Source organism: Hirundo rustica, chromosome 9 (genome assembly GCF_015227805.2).
Source record: "Hirundo rustica isolate bHirRus1 chromosome 9, bHirRus1.pri.v3, whole genome shotgun sequence".
Lineage (NCBI taxonomy): Eukaryota > Metazoa > Chordata > Aves > Passeriformes > Hirundinidae > Hirundo > Hirundo rustica.
The window spans coordinates 2,129,505-2,151,369 of NC_053458.1; the positions used below are offsets into that span (position 1 = coordinate 2,129,505).

Here is a 21,865-nt window from a genome sequence, read left to right on the forward strand (position 1 = left end):
GTCTCTGACCTCCTGCTTTGCCTCTGAAGCAGCTGGGGCTGTTAAGAACCATTTCCAGTTCCACACAAGGTGGATCGGGTGACTCTCACTTTATCGCCCCCCGAGGCCACCTCAAGGACAAAGGAAAGGGAGACACCCAAAACTAATGTTTGGGTACGGGGGCAGCATGGGCCGGGGCTCCCCGTGCTCCCACCCACCTTCATTTTCCTGTCCCCGGTCACAGCCCCTCCTCAGGGAAACGCGGTGGGTTTGGGATTTCACAGCCTCTGGAGACAAAGACTGTAAGCTGTGTCCCCCAGCCCACACGTGCAGAAAGGCTGTGCTGTGAGCAGTTGAGAGTCAGAGCCACAGAAAATCCTAAATCCCTGTGAAAAATGGAAGTTTTGTTGTTTTATAGGGAACTGTAACAGTGTAGTGAAACTGAAGCGTGCTCACCCCCGATATCCCGGTTCCTCCTCCACAGCCCCTTTTCCATCCTCTCTGAGCTGCCAGGGGGGCAGTGGTGCCTGGGGGGATTTTTTCCACAACAAACAAGCCTGGAAAAAAGCGCACAAATACACTGAGCTTGTGGGACTCCAGTGCCAGGGCTCAGAACTGGCCCAGCTGGAAGTTCCCAGAACAGCTGATTCACACACTGAGGCTGAGGGCAGTGACAGCCTGGAATGTGACAGGGGAAGCCTTTAAACAAGGGGAGTTTTCTTTTATATTTATATATAGATACAGAAAAAAAAAGGTGAAGTGACTCCTAATTAAACTATACGACCCTAAATTGCTTTATGATTTATTTTCTTCCTCCGTGCTTTGTTATGTTTATAATTACTCAATCAATTTGTATTCTCTGAATTATTGGTGTTGGAGGCTGAGCTGTGCCCAGGGAGAAATTGCAGCGTTGAGTTCAGTTTACACCTGCAAATTGCTGCACAATTTAATCAGGGGTTTGGGTATTTTCAAACTGCACTGCAGCACCTCAGCTTTTATGGCAGTAGAATGAAAGTTTTGGCTTTTCAGTGCTGTTCAAGAGTTGCAGCTTCTTTAGAGGCACAGCAGAGCTGCTGTCCCCAGCAAAGGGGGACAGTGAGTGGTGCCACAAGCCAGGTTTGTGTCATAAAGCAATCCAGCACAACTTCAGTGCTGCCAGGCACGAGTTGAAACTTTACCTGCTCTTCTCCCTTGTGCTTTTTACTCTGGGAAAGGAGAAAACTTCACGCTGCTTTTGTTAATACAATATTTTAGCATGAATTCAAAATTTGGTCCTTTATTAGGCATTTTAGGTTTACAAACGGTACCAAAAGTATGACACTTCCAAAGGAAACAAATCAAATCCCATTCCCAATGCTCTTCAAAATATTTCTCCTTTAAAACAGTCTTCGATTGTTTTGTGTTTAAATAAGCAGAAGGATTTTCCTGGCTGTGTCCACCACAGGCAGGCTCCTCTGCAGTGCTGCCACCTCTCACTGAGCACTCTCAGTCCTGCAGCTTCAGCTTCATTAACTGATTTTCTTCTGCCCTCTGTTCCTGGAGTCCCAGAGTATCACGACATTGAAATACAGCAGGAAGAGCAGGAAGTGCAGGCAGGAGACCACGGCCACGGCCACGGGGAACAAATCCGGCAGGCGCTGGGGCGGAGGCAGCGCAGCACTGAGCACTGACAGGATCCCCATCAGCGACAGGGACAGCAGGAACTGCAAGACAAGGGACCAGGGACACCTCAGGCAGCTCAGCTGCCACTGCCCTGCTGCCTGCTCTGCACACGTGGCACCCCCTCAGTGCTGGGAAAAGCTGCAAGTGAGAGGTAAAGGAATAAAATCTGCTTACCAGGCTCCTGACGATCCTGGGAAAGGACTTAAACCAGGACGTGTAACCCTTGAGGGCAAGGGAAAAGGCCTTGAGCTGCAGGTCCTCTGCAGAGGTCTTCTCCAGGATGGAGAAGGAGGCCAGGCACACGGCCAGGAAGGCGGGCGTGGTGACGGCGTAGGGCAGCAGCAGCTCGTCCTTCAGCAGCAGGGGCAGCAGGCTGGGGGGACCACGACAGCAGGGCAGCCACAGCACGCAGGGAGAAGGGGGAAAACCAGTAAATCTATTTATCCTTACCCAAACTGGGGCAGAACAGGGTTTTTATGGACGGGACTGGGGTGGAAGAGATCTCAAAGCTCCTCGTGTTTCAAGCCTGACACCTTCCGCCGTCCCAGGGTGCTCCAGCCTGGCCTTGGGCACTGCCAGGGATCCAGGGGCAGCCACAGCTGCTCTGGGCACCCTGTGCCAGGGCCTCAACACCCTCACAGGGAACAATTCCTGCCCAAAATCCCATCCAGCCCTGCCCTCTGACACATTATCTGTGTCCTGTCCCTCCATCCCTTGTCCCCAGCCCCTCTCCAGCTCTGTGAACAGTCTCCAACTCACCTGAAAGTTGACACGAGTAGAAACCACGTGGCCATAAAGGGGATTTCATTGATGACTAAGCAGACTGGGCTGGAATGAGAAGAAGAAAAAGAGATGTCAGCTATTCCTTGATCAAACCAGTCCATGCAGGATATCCCCATGGAACAGCAGCGCTGGTGACTGTCCCCACAGCCACCACTGAGCAGCCTGGCTGTACTTGCACACCTTCATTCACAAGAGATTTAGAAAAGCAAATGTGCAGAGTTGTTAAAACCTGATATATTTGTAAGAGAAAGCAGCATGCGGTAAGAAGAGGAGGAAAAGATCAAATTTTATCCACAGAAAAATCAGTTACTTACACTGACACGAGGAGAATAGACTTTTCATGGACTTGAAAGGAGAACAGGAAGAATGACAAGGCACAGCTGACCTTAGGAGAGAGAGCAGAGATGTGTCAGCAAAGCAAATCTGTGCTTTGGTGTCTGCAGGTGTGGGCAGCAGCCAAAACAGCATTTCCTGCAGTGCAAACCCCAGCAGCTCCTGTGACCACCTGCCAAAACCCCCTGGTTTGGAACTGGATCCAGAATTAGTCACAAAGTCTTCAGGCAGAGCTTCACTCTTGCTCAGCTTCCCTGACCAGAGCAAGGAATCACAATATTCCCACATGCAGGCACTGGCAAATCCCACTCCTGCTAAGAATTACCCCCATTTCTGACATAAAATTTTGCTCCTCATCATGACCAGCCAACAGAAAAAGTAAACAAATCGGTTTTTTATTCCCCCACTGAATAAAAACATGTAAAACCAACCAGCTCTTAGGATAAATGTTAGTTTTAGGTAATGTTGTGATAAAATTAAAAAGAGAAATTATCTTGTAACTCTGAAACTTAGGACCCAGCTCCATCTAATTTTGATTTCAAGAACTCAGTGTGCTTCAGCTCAATGATGTGACTAAGAGAAGGCAAACATTTTGGAAAATAGGATCATTTTATTTTCAAACCACTCATCAGCTCACAATGTCCATTTGGGGAATTTTTAATGGAATTTTGCAGCCAGTGAAGGAAGAAACACTGGCGCATTGGAAGCCAAACGAAAAGAGAAATCCCAATTCTAGATGAGGTTTGAATGTGTGTGGAATCTTCCAAAGGCTCTTCAGAGGAAGATAATAAAAATACAGAGTTAAATAAACAAAACCGAGCTGAAGGAACAAGTCTGGGTTTAAAGGACAGGTCAGAGCCCGGGATTTGAGGAAGTAAATCACTTTTTAACCAATTCCTTCAGCATTCAATGGCTCCCACCCTCTGTCCCTGCACGAGCGCTGTTGGCAGTGCTGGTTGCCCTCCAGTGCTTGTGGTGGATCCAAACCAAGGAGCAGTGAAAAGCAAACACTCACCAAGGCAAACTTAAACCCTCGCAGGGAAGGCTGGACAGTGAGCTTGATACAGGCAGGCAGCAGGCTCAGGAATGTTACAGCAAAACTGAAGGATTGGGGAAGGAAAAGAGTTTTAATACACGAGTGACTACAGCCATTAACACTTCACTCTGCAGAGCCAGGCCTGAATTCTTCACTGAGTCAACGAGAACTGGGAGCTCGGACTTCAAGCAAAGACTTGAATTCTTTGAATTTGCAAATTTTACCTTCGTTTTAACCAAGCAGCTTAAATCACTATTGTTGAGGGTTAAGTAGACACCTGTCTTTTCAAACCAAGACAGCTATATAAACAAGCAGGGAAATTTTCAGTCATGAATATTCCAAATATTTCTCCCTCATGGCTTGGCAGAAAAACACAGTATAGGAGAGAACACAATTTGAGACATTTTACATCTCTTGCAAAAAGTGTTGCAGATAAAAAAACTACCTAAGCACTGCACTTATGTCTTACCTGAGTTTTAGCTGAGTTCGAGGGGATATTACATTCTTTATCTTTATGAGGACACTTAGACTGCACCAAATATTGGCTACTTTATCCTGGAAGGAAATAAAAAGGTAATCAGTGATCATTATATATAATTGCACTCATGTTTGTGGGAACAATGGGGCTGGGGAGGTGGGGATTGCTGGGTTTCTACCGTGAGAGTGCAAATAGCACATCACATTCTCAGATGTACTGGGGATGATTCTGCTCTTCAAAAATGGGAACTTCCGAGAACCCCAGCTAAAACATGCTCCAAAACAAGTGAGAAATAGTTCCTGAGCACAAGAGGCGACAACTTAACCCGTGAGAGCAGACACTTTGTGGGGTGAAGGCTGTGAGAGTGTCCCTGAGTAAACCCTGCTCCACGTGAATCCTTTCTGTGGCTGCACATTCCCTCCCGTACCTGCCAGCGCTCGCTGCTCGCTAGCACTGACAGAGTTAACCCTCAATAAATCAAGAAGTCTAAAGACATTAGCACTTGTGCTAGGATCACTTTCCAAATTAAATTTGTAACCGCGGCCCTCCTGTTGGTGAAACCCATCCCCAGACAGCTGCTGGAGGCACAGCTGTGCAGACACAGCTCCCAGCAGCAACTGAGCCCCGGCCGTCCCCGCTGCCAGCGCCCGGAATCCGCCGGGGATCGCGGGGAACACAGCCCTGGCAGCGCCAGCAGCCTCCTCCTCACGGCCAGGCTGATTTTCCAGCCACCAGCAAGTGTTCCCGGGCTGCAAATGGGAACTGGCACACAAATGGGAGCTGCACAGAACCCGTCACAGCCCAGGCCAAGTTACTGAGCGCTGCTTACGTGGACAAATTCTCATTTTATCTCCATCAGCATCCAGCAAGTCACTGCCCTGAGCAGCTCAGGAAATATTTGGGCTAATATTAGACTAAAATCCTCCAGCTCTTTTCACACTCGTTGGTTATCGTCATTTAAAGATTTTCTTTTTAAACTTGGTACTGGATAAAAGGTGTGGTGAGCAAAATGATTCCTTTATAAATTCCAAATAATTCTCAAGTAAAATGGTTCTTTTGGGGGGGGGTGTCTTTTTTGGAGAGGTTGTTCTGTGTTTGTTAGGGTTTTTTAAATAAAAAACCAGAAAATACACTAAGAACACCTCCATTGCCTTTGGTACATCAGCATTAACTTTCTGGGGGAAAAAAGTGCCAGTTGTGATATTATTTACATCTAAAAAATATTAAAAGAATAATTAAGATAAATCAAACTACGTGAGAATTTGCTTTAATCTCTGTGACAACCTGGAAATTCAAAGCTTCATTTTCTGGGTTAAACCTGAAATTGGGAATCTGCTGTAAAAAGTTTAATATTGACTCGTGTCCCAATTAAAACAGCAGCAACTCCCTGTGTCCTGGCACATGAGGACCCTTTCCTTTATCCCAAATTCCTGCGGCATTGCCACTCAGTAAATGAGGAATTCAGTGACCGGATTAAGGCTCAGCACCTTCAGCACAGGTGTGTCCGCAGCCTGAGCAAAACCAAGAGCAGAAGTGACCAAAAACTTTTGGAAAATCTTATGGAAACTGCACCAGGTGAGTCAAAAAAGGAAATTCTAGGCTGTATCTAAATCACCATTTTAAAATAATTTAAAAAAAAAAATCATTAATCTCATCGAAAAGAGGGGAGCAGAGCCCAAGAGGCTGAAGCCATTGACTTTCAAGGTTACATCTTCTGACACCGTCAATGACTATGGAATCTATTTCAATGGAAAAATGTATGGATTGAAGTATGGGTTTGATGATGGGATAAGTGTTGTCTCCTGGTATAATATGCTGGAAGATGCCAGCTGAGCTGGGGTTAAACACTGGATTAAATAACTGGCAAGAAAGGACTGCTGAAGAAGCCGTCTCGAGTTACTCGCCCCGCGCTGCGTCTCCCCCATGAAATCCTAAAGGTCAGGCTGAAGGTTTCTCCAGGGATCTAAGAATACAGGACAGGGCAGTGGGTGGGAGAAGAAAACATGCATGCCTCAAACAAGCCTCTGTCAATGGGAAAGAGTCTTCTGAGTACTTGCATGATTTGTTCCACGTCGGCGCCGAAGGGGAGCCAGCAGGCAGCGAAGGACAACAGCACTGTCCCTGCCAGTTTAGCCAAGAGCACCAACCTGCAAGAGGCAGCACATCAGCACAGCGAGGCTGCAGTGCTGGGCAGAAACTGCAGCAGTGCTCATCCTGCAGCACTGCAGCACATCACACCTCCCACAGAAACAGCGAGGCTGCAGTGCTGGGCAGAAACTGCAGCAGGGCTCACCCTGCAGCACATCACATCACACCTCCCACAGAAACAGCAAGGCTGCAGTGCTGGGCAGAAACTGCAGCAGTGCTCACCCTTCAGCACATCACACCTCCTACAGAAATAACGAGGCAGCAGTGCTGGGCAGAAACTGCAGCAGTGCTCATCCTGCAGCACATCACACCTCCCACAGAAACAGCAAGGCTGCAGTGCTGGGCAGAAACTGCAGCAGTGCTCATCCTGCAGCACATCACATCACACCTCCCACAGAAACAGCGAGGCTGCAGTGCTGGGCAGAAACTGCAGCAGTGCTCATCCTGCAGCACATCACATCACACCTCCCACAGAAACAGCGAGGCTGCAGTGCTGGGCAGAAACTGCAGCAGTGCTCATCCTGCAGCACTGCAGCACATCACACCTCCCACAGAAATAACGAGGCAGCAGTGCTGGAAACTGCAGCAGTGCTCATCCTGCAGCACTGCAGCACATCACACCTCCCACAGAAACAGCAATGCACACATAAGGACAATGCCATGCCCCAGTGCCAGGCTGATTCCTGAGGAAGATTAAACTCCTGAAACACACTTACCCCTTTCCTTTCAGCCCCTTCTTGAAGCACTTTCCAAGCAAATAGCAAAAAAAGGGCAGGGAATGGTAGAGCTCCATTTGTTTATAATTTAAGGCCAAGCAAAACGCCACGGAGCCCAGGAGGTCGCAGTCATGGCACAAACAGAGCACAGCCCACAAGGCCAAGCCAAGGCTCACTGAGTTGTATATGGTTTTTTATGTCAAGGACAAGACACACATCTCACTTCTGGAAGGCAGCAATTGATGCCCTGAGGGAAAGCAGAAATAACTTGGAAAACTAGTTTTGCCAAGTTAGTTGTTAAGAACACGGTGCCAGCTGTGATTAAGTTGCCCCCAGAGATTAACAAAAAAATTACTTCCATTGAAAGTGGCATTTTTGTATTTCCAAAGTTTGATTTGGAGCTTGGCCAGGTAAATTCTGTGTGTTAATTACACATGTAATGTGTACTCAGCCAACCCAGCTTTTGGTGGCAGTGACAGCTCTTTGCAACAAACATTTTCTTCTTGGTATTTACATGAGTAATGATCAAACTCTCACAAGCTTCCCCTTCCAGCTCCCACAAGACACGTGCAGAATACTCAAATATGTCAGTGTTTAAATTATGTATAATTTAGTTCAAGGACTTCTGAGAAGTTTGTGATTCTGTTCCACACAAAAAGCACCCTCATCCCTGAGCTGCTGGCCCTGCTCAAACAACGAAGAAGAGTTGCTAAAAACAATGTTACTGCCTTGTGACTTTGAAAAGAGCTTCCCAGGCTCAGGAGATTTTGGAGAGACTAAGCTACACTTACTATTGAACTGCAACAAAGTACTAGCTTTGGTTTTTCCTTGTTATTTGAAGAAATATTTAGATTAAGCAGTAAAGACAGAATCCCAGAATGGTTTGAATTGGAAGAGAGCTCAGAACATCCAGTGCCAGCCCTGTCATGGCAGGGACACCTTCCATCACCCCAGGGTGCTCCAGCCTGGCCTTGGGCACTGCCAGGGATCCAGGGGCAGCCACAGCTGCTCTGGACACCCTGTGCCAGGGCCTGCCCGCCCTGCCAGGAGGAATTTCTCCCCAGTATCCAATCCAAACCCCACCCTCTGGCAGTGGGAAGCCATTCCCTCCTGTCCAGTCGCTCCATCCCTTGTAAACAGTCCCTTATATTTCTCGTATTGTCAGAAATGTCACAACATTTTCTTTTCCCTCTGTCAGCCTAAGCAGCTGTGACAACACATCCAGCTTGCCCACGGAGCCCTCAGCCCACTCACATCTCCCACCCCACATCACCAGGTGTGTTTGACACCTCATTGATTTCACATCAGCAAACTCACACGGAGAGGCCCCGATGCCGCAGAGGTGCAGCAGCTCAGGGAAACAAATCTCTGACTGCCTGGAGCTGCTCGGAGGGTGGCAGGGCTGGCACAGCAATCTGCAGGAAATCCCTGCTGCTGCTGCACCTCCAGCATCGCCTGCTCCTGTACAAAACCGGTCTAAAGCCAGGGTTGTTCTTAACAAACCCCCCTGTGAAGGTGCCCAGCACCGCCGCGGAGCAGCCAGGCCTGAAGTCACCTCCCTGAGCTGTGCAGTGGGGCACAAGGGGAGGTTTTACAGAGCTGCTCCACCTGCCACCGCTCTGCCATCCCAGGAGGATGTGAGGGGATTCCCTCTGCACACACAAATCACAGGAGCACGACCCATCACTCTCCTCCCTGTCACGGCCCCACTGGTGCTGCCTGCAGGGAAGTGACTGACAGGGAGATGAGCTGCAGGGAAGAATGATATTCATGTTGGGATTGATTTGTGCCAATATCAATAATTTTTATCTCCAATGTGTTTCAGACTTGCAGTTTCCTTTGATATCTCTGTTTGGGGTGGGCAGAACCCCCCAGGTGAGTTTGGGCACCAAGGAGCAGTTATGGCATGAACAGGAATTCCTCCCCATGCAGAACAAGGATACTGGAAGTGCCCATGGTCGATAAGGATGAGGCCTGGGTAAAGCAGGATGCAGAGAGCACTGGAAACCTGGCAAGTAAAAACAAAAAAGAGAGGGGGAGAATAATTAGTCCAAAATGTGACATCAGACAGAGGAGCTTCTCCTTTTCCAGTACAAAAATAAGCCCTTTCCATGGTGCATCCCATGCGTAGGAACCTTATTCACTACAAGTAATCATCTGTCAGGAATATTTTGAGGTATAAAAAGGGATAAAGATTTGCCCTAAATGAGAAAATATTGAATATTGCCTGCCCTTAACAATAGCTCAAAGATCACCTACGCCTATCTTAAACCACTCCAAAAATCAGGGGATTTTTATTCCAAAATCCCCCCCTGCCACACCACAAATTTTTTTTTTTACTACTCAAGTAATAAATTAATGGTAAATCTTGTTATTAAAAGCATTAAAATAATTGCTGTAAGATAAAATAAACACTTTTAAGATGTTTTTCAGTGACAAGCCTGTAAGGTATAGTGGTTGTCATCAGTTTTACATGGAAGCTATCAGGTTGTTCTAGGTGTTAATTAACTCACTGTTAATTTCTACTCTGTTCTACCAGTGTTTTCTTGCTTTAATTTACACACACCGGGTACTTGCCTTTTTTTTAGCAGATGTCTCTTTCAAAGAACAGCAATATAATATAACTGCAGGGATATAAACCAGCAAATCAGCAACAAACACTGAAAAATAAAGATTAACATTCCATCAGAATCCTCCCACAAGGAGGAGGCAAGGAAAAAAAAAAAAAACCACAGGCAAATAAACATCAAAATATCAGAAATAAACTGGGCAGTTCCACTTCAAAGGACAAAAAGAACCAGATCTACAGAATTTGATCTTGTTAATGTTTCTGAGGCTCATTTCTGATGTCCCAAAGCTGCTGCCTCCACGTGTTCAGCTGTTCTGGCTCCTGGCACAGCCTCAGTCACTCTCTAGTTCCTGACATGCCACAAGCAGGGCAGGCATTCGGGAATGCCCCAAAGCAAGCAGCCCTGCCCGGAGCCAGGTTGTGGGGCAGGACAGACTGGGGGCACAGTGAAGAGACTCCAGATTATCCCAATCTCTATCCCCATCACGGTGATTCGCACAAAGAGAGCAGGGATTTGGCTTTGATCACCTGCCTACAGCAAGGAGTTGTGAGAGGGGGGAAGAAAACAGAGCCAGCAGGTGAATTCTTCTTGAGCTGTCTTTAAAACTCCAGGAAAACCTCAGATTATTTCCCCAAACCACTGTCAGCAAACGTGCAGTGGCTCCAAGAGGGAGAGGAGATGTTTAAGTATGTCAGTCATGCAGGGATGAATTGTTTTGCCAGCTTAAGCCACAACTAAACAAATATACCCAAGGTGTTAGCAAAACAAATACAGCGATGTTTAAAATAAAGCTGCCATTGACCACCCTGAATTATTTCAATGCGCTCTTCTAATGGCCCCAGTTAAAAAGTGTTTAGCAGCTCTCCAGATCCATCAGTGTTGTGTCAAGTGAGTTGATTTCAAAATTAATACAGACCGTTTCAAGGGTAATTAAATACTAGTGATTTTTATTTTTTTTCAATTCAATCAATTACCAGAGAGCACACTGAGAGGTTTGTGAAGTACAGAAAAGCTATTGATGAGCAACAAATTCTGCTGTTGCAATCAGAAAGCATTTTGTGTTAGCAAAAGACATTTAAATGAAAGAAAATAGTAACAAGAAACAAGAGTTCATTGGCCACACTGCTTGCTGTCCTACTGCTGCAGCTACTGAATTATGGTACAAATCTTCTCCTGCTTGTTTGCAGTTCAAAATTATCAAATGGTGTAAGACAAATTTAGAATACAAGCAGCAAAATTAATTTTTACTTTTGTGCTCACAGAAATAATATCAAATATCTTTGCTTTTGAGATCAGCTCCTAATGAAGATATCTGATAACTCCAGAGGTTGAGTCAGTAAATGACGGGCTACATGTAAAATAATTTCACAATAAAAACCAAGTTAAGCTAAAGATAAAAACTGTTTATCAGAAGGGAAAGCAAGAACATCTTCAAAATTTAAAAGTAGGTCTATGCTACAAAGACTTGTGGTTTAGAGTTTGTAATGAATTAATTGGGTTGAAAACTTGTTTCTACATTTTATATTTATCAGCTTCACACAAATGATGGCAGAAGTTGAAATAATGCAGGAATCTGGCTCAGAAATGGACCAGCAAAGCCACCCAATTAAAAAGCTGAGAATAAACCAGTAAAGACAGAGAAGCTGCATATTAAACCTGCTGAATTAGTAAGCAAGACAAATGTGCAGGATGATCCCAAGGAAATACAATCTTCCTACCTGTTGTACGCATAAATAACTTATGGGGCTGGCTCTCATAGCCCCGAGATGTGTGCAGAGCAACCCAATCAGGATTTATTAACTTTGCACTGTAAAACAAAGTACAGACACATCAAAATGCAGACAGTTCTCATTTCCCTTCACACTCCTTGCAGCAATAAAGATGACACACACAGCAGCAGATTCCAAGAATTAAGATGAATGAGAAGAAATATTTCAGAGAGCAATAGTGATCAATGAAAGCTTTTCCTCACCACTAGATCAGTCTACACTATAGACTGGTGCACAATTAAAGAAAAATAACCTTTGGAAACAGTAAAGATGGAATACAATATTTATTAGGACAAGATAACCACCTCCAGTCTGGGTCCAGGGACTTTAAAAAAAAACAATTGTAAATACCTTTCATGCTTAAGTATTAAATATAAACCATTTACAGTTCACATAGATGCCCCACATAGCTGTGCCTGTGCACTTTAACCTACATTCTTATTCCATAAGTCTCATTCCAACAGCAGCAAAGCCCTTGTGGAAAAAGTATTCCAATAACAGAATTCTATTTACATGATATCCACTCATCAAATGTCACTCGGGCTCTGCACACACAAGAGCTTTCCCAGGCAATGCCCCCTGCTCCTCCAGCACTTTTCCCTGAGCATCCCAGACCCAGCAGTGGCTCGTAGGGAAAGCTGAATATCCAGAGAGAAAAATGCAACACGGGGTTTTAAACACTCAACTTACATGTGAGCGCACACAAAACTGTGATAGGCAGTCAGAGGTGGGTAGTCGAGGCCCCAGTAGAGCAGGTTGTTGTCACTTGTGTTGAAGTACCTAGAAAAAGATCAAATTCAATTTAAAGACTGCATTGCCAGCTTGGTTTTGACCCAAGGAAAAGGCTGAACGTTAAATGTATTCCAAATCCAAAACAGAAGGTGGCAACACCTATACCTGCTTAATTTTACTTCACATTCAATAAGTCTCAAGCAACAGGATAACAGTAAAAGTGATCGAGAGTTCACATTTGTGGCTGCAAAAAAAAAAAAGCTGCTAAAGCTCCCTTCAGTGGAGAGAGAAACTCCTGGTTCTACCTCCAAACCCAGGTGGACCACGTGAAAGGAAGGAGAAGGATTTTGCCCTTTGGGATTATGTTGTGTCAGGATTTCCATGGCAGCAGATAAAATGAGATCAGAGAGGTTTGTCCAAGGAAAAGTCCCAGCAAGGAGGAGCAGCAGATCCCAGCTGCCAGTGAAACACTGCCTGCCTGCTCCCACTGCCACGGGGCAGGCTCCTGGCTCTTCCACTTCCTCTCTTCAAAGGCAGCCGATTTTTTGACATTTATTACAGTAAATTATATTGCTTGAATTCTTTATGAGCTGCCTGAAGTGTCTTCTGAACTGATGATAAATCATATTTCTTTGAGTTGCATCTCTGCCTCTTTTCCTACAACTCAAGATTGCTCCTTCCGAGGCAGCGCAGATTCTTCATGCAGAATGTCACAGTTTGCAACTTGCAGGGAATTTGCCAGTTTGGGGGGTTTATTTTTTCATTTTACTTTCCATAAAGTTTTCAATAAAAAAAAGAAAAACAACCCTTATAAATCCAGTAATATTTAGTAAGGAAGCTTTCAGAGTTTTAATTAGCAGTAGAATAAGAAAGGATGCTCCTAAAGCAGCCTTTACTAATTAATGTCAAGACTTTAAGGAATTATATCAACCAGAAATATTTAAATTCCACAGTGCAATCCCTTGCACATCAGCCAAGATGTGTTTTTCCAAACACTCACTTTACTCTATTAGGGACTGAATTCCCAAAGCAGACCCAACCCAAAAAACCCCTTTCAGTTATAAATATAAAATTACATCAAATCTAAAAGCAGAGAGCCAATGCAAGCCCAAGGTGCCCACCTGGCAGCCCCTCAGCCAGCAGCACAGTCTGATCTGGCCCCTGGGAATGCCTGGCAATATTGGCTGCTATAACTCCTCATTTTAAGGAGAAACAGCTCAGTGTAGCAGAGTGGATCAGAGCTGCCAACTCTGTGATTGTGAAACACCTCTTCTCCCAATTCTGCCACAGTCAGGGTTTGGATATCCCGGAAAAAAAGGACAAAAATGATAATATAGGAACAACTGGATGATCTGAGGTCACCACAGAGAGCCATCTGCAGAGTTCACATGTATTTACAGAACACAGGTGAATTCATTTTCTATTTTTCAGATTAGTCTGCTCCCCAACAGACAGTCAGGGGAAAATTACACCACACACACAGGACCTCTGGCCTTGCTGGAAGATGAGCTGGAATTCCAATATATTCCAATTTGAGTTGTAGCACATATATGGACTAAATTTTTACTCTAAAGAATATTAAGAAGAATGCAAAAAGAAATAAAGTATTTAGAATAATTCTCCTCCTGTTTTACGTGATCTGTACAAATGACGGTCGCTCCCCTCAAATCTAGAATTCAAAATCCCCACATTTAAAAATCTCATGGATCATGGGAGCAAACAATGAACTCAGAGGTGTAAAATACTCAATAAAAGCAGGATTTCCTCCCGGTCTCCCTCTGTAAGCAGCACCTACCACTGCCTGATGGGTAAGTTGTAGGTGATTTCCTGCCAGTGCCTCTGAGCCTCGTAGTCTCCAAACATGGGTGGTTTCCCTGCCCCTAAAGAGAGGACACAGCATTTAGGACATTATTTGGTTTACAGATTGCTTTCCCCCAGTTATGCGTTGCATTTTATTCTTCGTTCCTCTATATCGAGAGCAAATGGAGACCTCATCATGCAGTCTAAGAGAGAGAGGAAAAAGAAGTTATGTGTTCTTTTGGCTTTCTGGAGATTTCTGCAATGAGCATTTATCAAGATACTCTGCTGTGAAGAACTGCTTCCTCATCTGACAAAAGAAATCATTTCCAAGTGCAGATGAAAAATGTGGTACTTTCCCTGAACTAGGAAAATGCACATAATGGACACGTTACCGAGGTTCTGTGGGAGTTGCTGCACTCCCTTGCTACGTGATAATTGTCAATATTCTCACTTGTGCTTCAGCCACGCCGTGGTACCTTACTGTTAATATCGTTACAATATTATTATTTACCATTTTCATGGGGGGAAAAAAGCTTTATCAATGCAGATACTTCAGATGTCAAATACTCCCCTCGATGGAAGCCTAACTGTGATAATGGCAGCATGCAAAGCATCTTCCCAGAGTTTATTTACTTCCATTAACCTGATCAGAACAGAAACCGGACTGATTCTGCTCCCAGTGAAATATTGACATGAGCCAGACAGAGATTGAAGAGGATCTTTAAGATATAGGAAAGCCATCTCTGGTTTTCCCCATGATCTATGTTTGTGGGAATCCCACCAGCTCAGCAATGTGCAATTTAGTCCCAGAAAGTGGAAAGGACCTCTCATCTCTGCTAACTTCTTCCTGGGTAGGAGAGAGAGCAGAGAGAGCAGATTATCTCCACTCTCACACGTGCAGCTTAAAGTTTCCCAGATAACTGAGGTCACTGGAGCGCAGGAGTTTCATCAGGGTCAGTTCTGTAGCTGTAAGTCCAAAGGAACAAAGAATCTGACACTGAATTACTGAAATACAAAATAGATAATTACCCAAATTTTAGAGTGTGTGCATCAATTTCTCAGTCTCTAGGGGAACAAAAATTAATTGGCTTCAGAATGATCGAAATATCTCAATCCAAAGGTTTGATTATTAAAAGCCAACTCCTGATCAGTTAGTTTGACAGGCACACTTAGCCTCCATCTACAGAAAGCACCAAGTACACAAACTGATTTCAAAATTAGTCAGACTGGAATATTTTATTTTAAAAGGCTCGCAAATACCTTAAAAGTAGCGATCTTATTCACTTTGATTGTTGGCCAGGGAACAGACTTTTTAAGGGTTTGAAGCTGCCTCTCCACACCTGTATTTGCAGGAGTTTGGCAATGCATTAAAAAAATGATGCATTAACCCATGAAACCAAATTTTGTCCTCAATAATTCTCCAAGACCAGCTCACCATTAATGGTAGCTTTTTAAAACCAGGTTATCAGTTTCTGCTTCATTTAATTCCAGAGGCAGATCCAAAAGGAGGCAAGGAGCAGGGTGGGAACGAGACAGAGATCCAAGGGTGCACAGTAAATGAGGGTGGAATTAAAAGTTTATCACATCTGCAGGAAGTCAAAGAGAAAAAAAAATAATAATCCCAGTGGATTTATGTGTTTGACAGGTCTAGCACTGGGGTTTATCTTTTTACAGCAAGCCAATGCTCAAAGTTAAGCTTTGATAATTTGCTGGATTGGATCAGATTCGGGTTTTCCTGTTCCAAAAGCAGTTATATCAGCACTGTGGAGGAAATAAGATTTTAAAATTGTTATTTTTGCTCGTGGTTTTTTTAGACTCTCTTCCCCAACCTTGATTGGTTTGAAATTAAATCAACTTACAAAAATCTAGTTAGCAACAGAATTCTAAATAAATCCTCTTGCACTGCAAGAGAAATTCAGTGTATGCCTAAAGACAGTGTTTCATGCCTAGAGATGGGTAAAAAACCTCAGTTACCTACAGATCCCTCAGAAATGGCATTTTGAGAAAGCAAACTCAAACCAAAACAACTGGAAACGCGGTTCAGCTTCAAGCAAATTCTTCAAGCAAATGAAACCCAGAATTAGCAGTTTAAAGTCACCAGAATACTCCTGAGCAGCCCCAGCTACCCAGGGGATGAGGCTCCCCATTGCCTCAAAAACCAGAGTAGAATTTAACTTGTGATTCTTTGGGCTGATGAGGATTATAATTATTGGTTCATTTTTTAATCTCTTTTTTTTTTTTCTTAAATTTGCAGAGAGCAAGCCTCGTGCAAGCTTATTCCAAGTGTGGGAATGGAACTGGGAGGCTTGGAGAGGAACTTGCTAATTCTTTGCAAGCCTTCTGACACAGGGAGGAGAAAAACTCATCCATTACCAGGATGTAGCTCTGACTCCTGCTGTAAACAAGCTTAAGGAGGTACAGCTACCAGGCAGAGCCATTGTTCACTCCATGTCACCTCTGCACTGTCTTCATTAGCACCAGCATTAGCTAAATATAAGCTAAATAAAAAATATAAATAATAAGGTTATATCTGCTACAGAATTTCAAAGACTGTAGGAGGCAAATGTACAAGTGGACTGCAGTGTTCTGCAAATAAAGGCACGGGGGGAAACAGTCAGATAGTGATCCTAAAATATTAATGATCATCAGCACCACCCAAAAAGAAAAAACAAAAGAAACCAGTTATGGTGGTTTTTTCCTAGTGTTTTTCTCCAAACTGTGATGTTAATCATGGCACACTTCAAAAAATAAGAAAAAGGAATTCTCGAGGAAACCATCGACATCACACACTGCTTCCTATTTATGACTTTACATAAACAACAATGAAATAAAACAAATAAGCAACAAGTGACATTTCATTTCTCACTGCCCCACCACCCTGTCCTTACCCGAGTAGGAGCCCAGGGACACAGCCCAGCGCACGGTGAGCGCCAGCAGCACCGCGATCGTCATCAGGCTCCACTTCTCCATGGCTGGCCTTGGGGACGCTGCAGGGACCTGGGAACACAGCAGGAGCACTGCTACAGCACCAGCCAGGCTGCTGGCCTCAGCCACGACTGCTAAACAATCCCTGCAGTGACAACTCGCTGTGCTACCAACAAGCACAGGGCTTCGAAAAGTCAGTCGAGGCCCCAGAGTTTAGTTAATGCCACTTCTTTCCTCAGTTAACAGCACCACGGGCAGACTGTGCAAGGTGCACACTGATGGTTTCAACAAAATAAAAGTTATTTCAAAGTGAATCGGTGTCAGGAGATGTTATTCTCCATCCTTCTACCCCCCAAAATGCAACAGGGCTGATGTGCCACCAAGCTTATTTCACCACACTAAGGATCCAGCAGGTCCAGAAATATTGCCAGGTCTGTGCATTAAACTCAGAAATCAAGAAACAGGAAAATTATTATGTTGCCTTTAGCAAAAAAAAAAAAAGTCTAAAAAAAATCAAACCACTCACTATAAATTATGCAAACTTCAACCCAAAGAATCAAAAACATTTTAGTCTGAACTAGGAAACAGTGAGGAAGAAACTCCAGTCTCGAAGGGTAGGACTGCCACAGACTTTCCTTGCAGAAAGGGCCTCATTTGACCTAAGTGAATTTAATACACTTGTTACTGACCAAAACTCCCACACAGCAGAAGCACTGAGCTGCTGTTTTAGTAACAGACAAGTAACACCTAAGGCATGGTGAGGTTATTCTTCTCCAGCTCCACCCATATTTATTTACTGCTCACAGAAAGGTGTGACCCAACACCACCACCAAGGGGAAAAAGAAGTTCATTAATAATATAAATCTGTGGCAGCAGATCTCCATCTATAGGTAGAAAGGTGAACACTGATATTTGCATGTTTTCACCTGTGCCTAAGCCACAATGGAGGTGCTTTTATCTAAATAAAAGACGCATCTGTCCTTTTATATCTCGCCACAACATTAATTAATTACACCTTTTAAATTATTACATAGCACCAGCCCCACTTATGGACTCCCGCATCTCTGTTCCACTCATTTACTTTTGCCATTCCCTGCATTTGGAATAACGACTGTTTTCTGGGATAGAGGTTCTTTCTCTCCTCTCAAAAGTGGGTCTTAAAATATTCTTTCATACTTATTTTTCACCTTTAATAATTATCCCATACTACCTATAACAAAAAGCCATGCCTTTATTAGATTCTAAAGCACAGAACTGTTAATTCTTGGTATCCTGTGGGTAACAATGTTAGACGAGGAATAATTTTGAGGGGATGATAAAGCCGGTTTGGCCAACCCCAGACTTTTCACCTTCTTCTGGATGTGCAACACCTGAGGGTCTCTCAAGATCCCACCTGTAAGCATGAGGTGAAAATCGCAGCTAAAATAACTCCTAAAAACCGCCATCCTTCCACACTGCCTGCGATGAAGACTCAGATATACAAACCACCCACTCCTGGCCCAAGGAAACTGACAGAACTCAGCCATAGATGCGCGGCCCTGAATGGAACTTGCTTTATAAGAGCTGAAAAACGCACACACCAAACGAAAAATTTAATTTGCTGCAGCAATACCTGTCTACAACCCTGCTGTTTCCCTAACCCTTGTCAGGAGACACCTTTATTCCTCACGCCACCCCCCTACTCTCACACCTCGCTCTGCCCCGGCCTCCTCAGAGCCCCCAGGGCGGGCTTGAGCTCCGGGGCTCGCACCGGGGCCGAGCTGCGAGCCCACCCGAGCTGCCCCCGGCCACCAGCGGACACTGCTGCCCCCCAGCCCGCTCTCCCTCAGCCTGTCAGCCCCTTCAGCCCGCTCTCCCTCAGCCTGTCAGCCCCTTCAGCCCGCTCTCCCTCAGCCTGTCAGCCCCTTCAGCCCGCTCTCCCTCAGCCTGTCAGCCCCTTCAGCCCGCTCTCCCTCAGCCTCTCAGCCCCTTCAGCCCGCTCTCCCTCAGCCTCTCAGCCCGCTCTCCCTCAGCCTGTCAGCCCCTTCAGCCCGCTCTCCCTCAGCCTGTCAGCCCCTTCAGCCCGCTCTCCCTCAGCCTCTCAGCCCCTTCAGCCCGCTCTCCCTCAGCCTCTCAGCCCGCTCTCCCTCAGCCTGTCAGCCCCTTCAGCCCCCTCTCCCTCAGCCTGTCAGCCCCTTCAGCCCGCTCTCCCTCAGCCTGTCAGCCCGCTCTCCCTCAGCCTGTCAGCCCCTTCAGCCCGCTCTCCCTCAGCCTTTCAGCCTCCTCAGCCCGCTCTCCCTCAGCCTGTCAGCCCCTTCAGCCCGTTCTCCCTCAGCCTGTCAGCCCCTTCAGCCCGCTCTCCCTCAGCCTGTCAGCCCCTTCAGCCCGTTCTCCCTCAGCCTCTCAGCCCCCTCAGCCCACTCTCCCTCAACCTCTCAACCTTCCAAACCCTCTCAGCCTCCTCAGCCCTCTCTCCCTCAGCCTCTCAGCCCCTTCAGCCCGTTCTCCCTCAGCCTTTCAGCCCGCTCTCCCTCAGCCTTTCAGCCCCTTCAGCCCGCTCTCCCTCAGCCTGTCAGCCCCCTCAGCCCGCTCTCCCTCAGCCTGTCAGCCCCTTCAGCCCGCTCTCCTTCAGCCTCTCAGCCCCCTCAGCCCGCTCTCCCTCAGCCTCTCAGCCCGCTCTCCCTCAGCCTGTCAGCCCCTTCAGCCCCCTCTCCCTCAGCCTGTCAGCCCCTTCAGCCCGCTCTCCCTCAGCCTGTCAGCCCGCTCTCCCTCAGCCTGTCAGCCCCTTCAGCCCGCTCTCCCTCAGCCTTTCAGCCTCCTCAGCCCGCTCTCCCTCAGCCTGTCAGCCCCTTCAGCCCGTTCTCCCTCAGCCTGTCAGCCCCTTCAGCCCGCTCTCCCTCAGCCTGTCAGCCCCTTCAGCCCGTTCTCCCTCAGCCTCTCAGCCCCCTCAGCCCACTCTCCCTCAACCTCTCAACCTTCCAAACCCTCTCAGCCTCCTCAGCCCTCTCTCCCTCAGCCTCTCAGCCCCTTCAGCCCGTTTCTCCCTCAGCCTTTCAGCCCGCTCTCCCTCAGCCTTTCAGCCCCTTCAGCCCGCTCTCCCTCAGCCTGTCAGCCCCCTCAGCCCGCTCTCCCTCAGCCTGTCAGCCCCTTCAGCCCGCTCTCCTTCAGCCTCTCAGCCCCCTCAGCCCGCTCTCCCTCAGCCTCTCAGCCCCTTCAGCCCGCTCTCCCTCAGCCTCTCAGCCTCTTCAGCCCCCTCCCCCTCAGCCTCTCAGCCCCCTCAGCCCGCTCTCCCTCAGCCTGTCAGCCCCTTCAGCCCGTTCTCCCTCAGCCCCCTCTCCCTCAGCCCTCTCAGCCCGCTCTCCCTCAGCCTGTCAGCCCCTTCAGCGCGTTCTCCCTCAGCCTTTCAGCCCCCTCAGCCCGCTCTCCTTCAGCCTTTCGGCCCCCGAAGTCCTCAGCGCCCTGAGCCGGCTCACCCCACAGACCCTCCCAGCCCCCCGACCGCCCTCACCCTGGTCACCGCCCAGCCCGGTCACGTCACCCTGCTCACCGCTCGGCCGCCGCTGTCTCTCCCAGCCCCGCTCGGTGTCTCGGTGCCGCTCCCGTCCCGGCTCCCTCAGCCCGCACCGCCCGCCGCTCTCGCCGCGCTTCCGCCCGCGCGGCGCCTTCCGGGCGCGCTGTGCGCATGCGCGGGGCGGGAGGCGGGAGCGCCTCAGGGAGGCTGCGCCATGGCCGCGGCCGCGGTGGGAGCGCTGCCCTCAGCTCCGGGAGAAGGGAACGCTCCAGGGCGACCTCAGAGCCCCGTCCCGTGCCTAACCACGCTCCGGGAGAGCTGGAGAGGGACTCTGGACAAGTGACAGGGGAATGGTTCCCACTGCCAGAGGGCAGGGTTAGATTGTTCCCTGTGAGGCCCTGGCACAGGGTGCCCGGGGAAGCTGTGGCTGCCCCTGGATCCCTAAAAGTGTCCAAGATCTGGTTGGACGGGGCTTGGAGCACCCTGGGATAGCGGAAGGTGTCCCTGCCTATGGCAGGGGTGGCTCTGGATGGACTTCAAGGTCCCTTCCAACCTAAACCAGTCTGGGATTCATGTTTTCCTGCCGTGCCGGCTTAGCTGGTCAGCAGCTGCTCAGCCTTTACAACTTGGAGGCGATATCTGGGAAGCGATTGGTACGTAAAGCTCATGGCACAGAATCCCAGGCTGGAAGGGACCACGGTGGGGTCACCTGGTGCCACCTCCCTGCTCAGGCAGAGCCATCCCTGGGCACAGGGTTGTGTCCAGATGGCCTTGATCTCTCCAGCAAGGGAGACTCCGGAATCTCTCTGTAATGCACCACAGGCCTCACTTTTAAACCTTTCAGTCTCACCCCTTTTCATTCTCTTGAAGATCTTGACAAAGTACAGAGCATAACAAATCAGAGCATCACAGGATGGTCTGGTTTGAAGGAGACCTCAAAGATCATCCAATTCCTTGCCATGAGCAGGTACACCTTCCACTATCCCAACCCCATCCAACCTGGTCTTGTCTTCTGGTTGTGTCTGACCGAGATCAGGACATGAAACTGAAGAGAAAACTGATTATTCTTGAAACTAACGCCACACACTGAGGGTTTCATGGCCACACCTGCCAGGTGAGCCGGCAGCAGTACTCTCCTTGGACAGGAATCCCAGGGCTGAAAGCTGGGATGGATTTAAACACAGCCGCTACAAAAAGCAAAATTGGTCAAGAAATGTCTGATCACTTACAACAGAAACGTTAAAGTAAGCAGATTACTGGAAAACAAAGTGATTTATAATTTATTTTTTCAGATATGCAGATTCTTTTAAAAATATATAAGCACTATAAATACAATGTTGCATAGCACCAGAGATTCATTTTCCTCCTTGATGTTCTTCCTGTGTCGGATGCCGTTTTCCACTATCCCAACAATTTTTTGGGTGCAAACCCTTTGGGCATCCTG

The 21,865-nt window shown here is 47.1% G+C and overlaps 1 protein-coding gene across 2 annotated transcripts; it reads right to left on the bottom strand.

Annotated features, from left to right (window-relative positions):
• Positions 1-1,232: 1,232 nt before the first annotated feature.
• On the bottom strand, positions 1,233-20,556 carry ALG6 (ALG6 alpha-1,3-glucosyltransferase). Of its 2 annotated transcripts, none has more exons than XM_058421739.1 (15): positions 20,458-20,556; positions 16,895-17,003; positions 14,002-14,086; positions 12,165-12,254; positions 11,424-11,512; positions 9,713-9,795; positions 9,079-9,143; positions 7,136-7,321; positions 6,325-6,418; positions 4,263-4,348; positions 3,773-3,857; positions 2,739-2,809; positions 2,401-2,469; positions 1,816-2,014; positions 1,233-1,682 (listed from the first exon to the last, which is right to left on the bottom strand). In XM_058421739.1, exons 2-15 carry the CDS (start codon positions 16,974-16,976, stop codon positions 1,488-1,490), a joined length of 1,479 nt encoding a protein of 492 aa, XP_058277722.1. In that variant the 5' UTR covers positions 16,977-17,003; positions 20,458-20,556; the 3' UTR covers positions 1,233-1,487. The 2 variants fall into 2 exon arrangements, with proteins under 2 accessions (XP_058277722.1, XP_039928838.1); XM_040072904.2 differs by having other exon boundaries at positions 6,283-6,418.
• Positions 20,557-21,865: the final 1,309 nt, after the last annotated feature.